Source organism: Pezoporus wallicus, unplaced genomic scaffold (assembly GCF_028554395.1).
Source record: "Pezoporus wallicus isolate ANWC-B61680 ecotype Strahan unplaced genomic scaffold, APGP_CSIRO_Pwel_v1 contig_6787, whole genome shotgun sequence".
In the NCBI taxonomy this organism is placed as follows: Eukaryota; Metazoa; Chordata; class Aves; order Psittaciformes; family Psittacidae; genus Pezoporus; species Pezoporus wallicus.
In genome coordinates, this window is record NW_026636951.1 from 1909341 (window position 1) to 1915606 (window position 6266).

The window sequence follows — 6266 nt, forward strand, 5'->3', positions numbered from 1 at the left end:
CACACTTCTGTAACAGGAATTGTCTACAATTTATACAGGATATTGACTCATATTGTACCACAAAGGAAAGGGCTTTCATAACATACCATGCTGTGGACCCATTTTGCGGAACAAAGAGCCAATTAACATCTAGTAATAGAAATTCAACTTCATCTAATGTTACCTAATAGGAGACAAAGCATTTTCAAACCCTAGTATCCCAGAATATCTGGGGTTTGGCACTAATACTACAAATTCCCTTACAAACAGGAGCTGTGAGTTGGGGAAAAAATGTGCTGGTGAAAAAAGGAACAGTTACAGCTGTTCGTAAAGGAGATAGCAAGCCACAGACCTGATCCTGATGGAACTAGTGGTCCTGTGAACCCTGCCTAAGTCCAAATGTAACTTTGTATGGTAAGGAAAGCCCTGACTTGAACAACAGTCAAGATAAGGAGTAAAATTTTTCACTCCAGACTATTAATTTTCAAAAAACAAGAGTAAGATTTAAGATTCCAATGAAATATGGATAGTCTAGATCATACTAAGAAAAAAAACTGTTTGTGTTATGCATTTGTGTGCAAGTTGGATGAAAAGCACTGGAAAACACAGCTTACATTGTGTTTAGTTGTAATTTAGTCAGTGTCGCATTCCTCGAACACGTATTTTCTTCACTTTACTGACATTTTTAATTACACTTTTTATCATTGTTTTAACATACCATGAGTTTTTGTTTGTTTGCTTGTTTAAACTGCTGGCAAAGAACTTTCTACTTCCCACCAAAAAAAACTCTTTGTCAAGCGGGATAAAATGGACCGCCCAGTTATTCCAGTAGCTCACACAAGTTTCAGGTCCTCAGGCTGCCTTCCTCTGTTGCTAATGAATCCAGGTATAGTAGCCAAGACTGTAAATCACATCAGAACAAACTGTAAAATAGGGCCAGTCATCATTTTTAGTTTGGTCCTACCAAGAAATAAGAAATGATAATGGGTACAGGTAGGACACTATATATGTGCTTCTTTAAAAGCTAACTACAATACTGGTACTGTAAAAGTAATCATTATTTGCTTTATCTTGATAGAGGCATTATAGCACCACATATCATTTAATCATCTCAATTGGAAATGAATGCAATAAGAACGTAGTGATAGTCAATGAGATTACAGTGTTAAAAAGTCATTCAAGATGAGCTGTTTAAATAATAATTGTTCCATTATTAATTACAGTACTGCAAAACAACCAATGCTTACATCTTAGCTTTTTTCTTTTATCCTAACTAATATTTTTATCAGTTGCAGCAGATGGCCAATAGCAGAAGCAAATACTAGCTTTTGGAACAGTCTTGAGCCTAATATTAAAGAAAAACATCACATTTCAGTTCACTAAGATTTCTGTAAAACTTTTGTGACTGAAGAATTAAGACTGCACAGGGGCAGCAACTGCAGGATCAAATGGGCAGACCTTCCAAACCCAGAAAATTAGACAGGGTAATTGAATTCTCTGCAAAACAGAAAACATAAATTTAGGGAATAATTACACTCAAATATGCTTTCCTTTCACACCCAGAAATATAAATTAACATAGCGATGCACTACTGCTGGTCTGCTGGAAAGCTTTGAGATTAAGCACAAATGGGAAAAGAGATTTTATTCAAGTTGGCCCAATCAAACAGAATGCCACTTCACACCATTTTTTAATTCATAAAGCTGAATGAGGCAGTCAAAAGGAATGTTGAAAGCACTAAATGCCCTTGTACTGACTGCATGTATAAGAGACTGTCATTTTTTACACCTAAAGACAAGAATCTGACACATTTTCCTCCAGTTCGGTATGTCCGACAAACCCAAAGAATTGTACTGGTTTAATCATTACCACTTAGTGCCACTTCGACAAATGGCAACAGTTTTTCATATTAATTTGTCTCATGTAGAGCGACAGCAAACTATGAATTCTGCAGTTCCAGCCCCCACTTCCAGACAGCAATACTTGTTTACTCTCAGGGTGTAGTTCTTTGAACAGTGAGTTGTTCTTAAAGTAAATAAAAGGTCCATCCCAATGGACTGCAAATGTGTGAAAAAATAAGTCAAATGCTTGCACAACCCTCCTCTATTGTAAATAAGATACCACCACAGAAACAGCTATTGCCTGTGAGCATGTACCTCATACATGTCACTGTACTAATTGTACTGACTGTACAGTCTATAACTAGCTGAATTACACAAACTTGATTAAGTCTATTCTATACATAGATGAAACTATAGTAATGTATGTGTGTTAATGTATAAAGTGCCGAGTAACTTACATACTAATAGTTGTAGGATCGTGGCCTTTTCCTTCCCGGCATAGCTGTAAATGTCTAATCCTGACGGATACTGTGTGTTTTCAACTGAAGTCTTAAAATTACTGAAGCTGACATCAGCAAAAGCTATGCAAGTTATAGTGTGGAAAAGCCAACAAATAAAACTGTTTAATAAAATGTCAACTTCCACAGCAATTTTCTGTCAAATGCGCGCTGTTCTCCAAGACTTCTCCAAGAATACTCCAGTCAAATAAGAACATAAAAATGTATTCAAGGCTATGGCCAAAGTACTACTGAAAATGCCTGAGTTTTCCCCAACCTGGATAATAAGCTCCCAGTTGTGTTTTTTATGTCCCCCCAGGAGCTGCAGTGGGTATAGACAACTGTGAAAGACTGCTGCCCTTTGACATACACCTTCCCAAAAATAAGACTGATTTCCCACCTCTACACACTAACAGAGTGAGGGGGAAGAAGCTGTATATAAAAACCATTTATAAACAGCCACAAGTTCAACATATTTCAGATATGACCCTATATCCTTGCACCTGGCAACCAGGTATTCCACTCCAATTAGAGCTGCTCAATAGCTGGCAAAACCCCAGTATTTTCTGCCCCCCCTTGAATCACTCTGGACAAAGGCAAAAAATCAGAGTTGGTATGTAGTAAAATCACATAAAAAGAAGTGACAGTTATAATGAGAAATTAAATATCCTACTAAAAAACTGTTACAATTATGAAGCTGCAATGGTTAAGCATGTTTGTGAACATTAAAAATCCCAGTTATAGCACATAAATAAAGGATAAATATAAACTCATTCCATCAGTCTGTTGCCCAGTTCCTGTGTCTGAATAACTGAAGTCTAAGAAACAAATCCAGCAGTGCAAAAGAAAAAACATAAATCTGTAACTTGTATTTACTAGGTAAAACTGAATTCCATTGGGGCACACAGCAGGAACAGAAGATTACAAGGAGGAATTAGACAATTAGGATAAAAAAAAACTCTGGAGCATGAAATTGCAGGAACAGAGGTAACACAGAAAGGCAAAACTGTGACAGGAAACCAAGAGAAAGACAAGGAACTGAAAAGAGAGTATAAATGCTTAAGAAGCAGCAGAAACAAACGGAAATAACCAGAGAAATTACAGTACCCCACCCAACAATACTTTCTGCATGGCAAATAAAACAGTATTTTAAGAATTAGCAAGTTCCAAAAACTACTGAGACAGGCTCTGCCACTTGCCCTAACACAGTGGGAGTGAAACAAACAAACTCATAAAAGAGAAGGAAAAGAGAGGAAATGGAATGACATCTCATCTTTCTGATGCCGAAATAAAGTATCCAAAACCTCTCCATTTTGGAACACACTGGATGTGCACTGCTTCATCCTTTTTCAGCCTCCAGCAAAATGTCATGATTTCAGATTTGGTTTCTAAAAGTAACAAACCCCCCCAATGATTCTTCATACTTCAGGAAACACTATTTCAATTTGAGTGCACAGTTAAAAAACCAAGTCATCAGGAATTAAGATGACTGTTACAGTTTGGTTTAATGCATTACATGATTCAAAACTGCTTGGGAGGTTTCTGCATCTTAAAGATAAACCAGCATTTGAAATAAAATTCTTTTATTCTAGCCAAATAAGGAAATGATGGCAACAGGTAAAATATACTGTAAAACATAACTGGCTTCACATATAAATGCTGATTTATCATACAGTTTTATCCTTCTCCTGTATGTATTTGATGAGCAATTAAAGTGTAAAATGTTGTTTCCTTCCTACATCTTTATTTTAAATAATGTCAACAGGCAAAAATTCAAAGTGCAATCCAGTTTGTAAAAACAAAACAAAAAAGAGAAACCATTAACCCAAACACCTTCAGTAATGATATTACTGTTTTTCAACAGGCTGGTAACAACAAGAAACCAGTCACAATAAAAATTGGTGTAACAATGAGCAGTGGTTCTGCAAAGTAATCAAGACTGAGGAATGATTTTTCAGGTGGAAAACAAGGCAGCCTTCAATACCAGAATTAAAATAGGATTTATTTATGCAATTAGAGTTGGGTTTTTAAAGCAAAGGGCTAAGCCTTTGCAAAAGCTTGTAAAATGTGGATCCTGAAACAGAAGCACTGCCGGCCAGAAAAGACCAATGCACTCCACCCAGTTCAAACTTCGTTCAGGTAGCTCTTGTCTAATTAAAAGTCTTCCCTAAATTTACATCAGATGTAACTTCAGCAAAATATCTTTCCACAGATTTTCAAATACTCTCACAGAGCATCCTCCTTCAGAAAACCTCCTCCCTCAATACATTTATGACAGTTTTTCTTACCTTTAAAAATAACAGAAACAATAGGATCTGGTTTCCCAAACTTAGTTTTAGGGATATTGGTAGCAGATTCCACAATCACCCGAAGCATTGTTTCCAGTCTTGACTAAATATCAGTTGTTATGAAGGAAATTCAAGGAAGTATTTAAGTTTCAAGCTGCTTAACTTCTGGACTGGAACGCTAGCAGGAAGAGGAGGCACGGAATAGCTGGTTCACAGTAAAGAAAGTCTAGGGGTGGACCTATGACGGACTAGCTACTCAAGGCTATGAAAAAAACCCAGTACCTGTAAACTGACACCAAGTTCTGCGTTGCTGCACAAAACCAGCACTCACTAATGAAATCCGGCAACAGAAAAGGCACAGTGTAAAAACGAGTGTAGGTTTTTTTTTTTTTTTTTTTTTGCTACTTTTATTCTTCAGCTGCATTATTAAGCCTCGCAAGTAACCAAGGCAAGAACAAGCATAGAGCAACATGAACATTAAGCACAAATCCAATATTCAAGATACATCACATCTGCCCCTTGGTATACCACGGTATTGCATTTCACCATATCATGTAATTTTTTTTCCCTCTTTATTTTTACAACTTCATCGCTTGTAAATGGTTTTAGCTTGCCCCCGTGTCAGTCTAGCATCACGAAATACCTAGCCTTAAAAATAGTTTAAGTGCTCCCCCTTCAGTTGCACTCTGGGATGACGACGTTTACACAGACCATTTAACATGCTGAATTTAGTAGATGTCGAGAAAATTTTAAGATATATATGCATAAGTAGAAATAAAACAGAATTGAGGAAATACGAGGAAGTTGGGGCTGTTCAGCCTGGAGAAGAGAAGGCTGAGTGGACACCTCATAGCAGCCTTCCAGTCTCTGAAGGGGGCCTATAGGGATGCTGGAGGGACTCTTCATTAGGGACTGTAGTGACAGGACAAGGGGTAATGGGTTAAAACTTAAACAGGGGAAGTTTAGATTGGATATAAGGAGGAAATTCTTTCCTGTTAGGGTGGTGAGGCACTGGAATGGGTTGCGCAGGGAGGTCGTGAATGCTCCATCCCTGGCAGTGTTCAAGACCACGTTGGATGAGGCCTTGGGTGATATGATTTAGCGTGAGGTGTCCCTGCCCATGGCAGGGGGGTTGGAACTAGATGATCTTAAGGTCCTTTCCAACCCTAACGATTCTATGATTCTATGAAATATGTGCAAAACAAAAAAAGTGAAAAGACCCTCTATTGTTTGGATACCCGTAAATATTTTAACATAGACTCTACTGAAATTAAACTAGGCAAAACTTACATGATAAGTACAAGAATTCTTTGCTCTAAGTGAGCCCATGTTCAGCTTGACAGCTGTGGACCAGATGCAAAAAAAACCCAAGCAGTGCATACCACTGCAAGATATCTTTTTAAGTAGAGATGAGACAGGAAGCCAGCAACATGGAGCAATGCGAGTCATATGCAGAAAGTTCAGCCTAATTTTTATATAGTCACATGAGAAATATCCAGCTTAATACTTCTGAAGCCAAGATGGACCTTGCTTCCTTTCTAAAAGGTACCAAAAATGGTAGCTGGGGAAGAAAAACAGAATTATAGAACAGTTTGGGTTGGAAGGGAGCCTCAAAGCGCATCTAGTTCAAACCCCCTGCAATGAGCAGGGACATCTTCAAC

The 6266-nt window shown here is 37.7% G+C and overlaps 1 protein-coding gene across 4 annotated transcripts in view; it reads right to left on the reverse strand.

The window, feature by feature from the left end:
- MYOF (myoferlin) overlaps positions 1 to 4756 on the reverse strand; it is a 70087-nt gene extending 65331 nt beyond the window's left edge. For 3 of the 4 annotated variants that reach the window (XM_057402337.1, XM_057402336.1, XM_057402338.1), the window contains exon 1: positions 4606 to 4755. In XM_057402337.1, the coding sequence (XP_057258320.1) occupies positions 4606 to 4693 (88 nt within the window). In that variant the 5' untranslated portion in view covers positions 4694 to 4755. Of the gene's footprint in view, positions 1 to 4605 lie in introns of all 4 variants that reach the window. The other variant, XR_008971338.1, reaches the window with a different exon arrangement.
- Positions 4757 to 6266: the final 1510 nt, after the last annotated feature.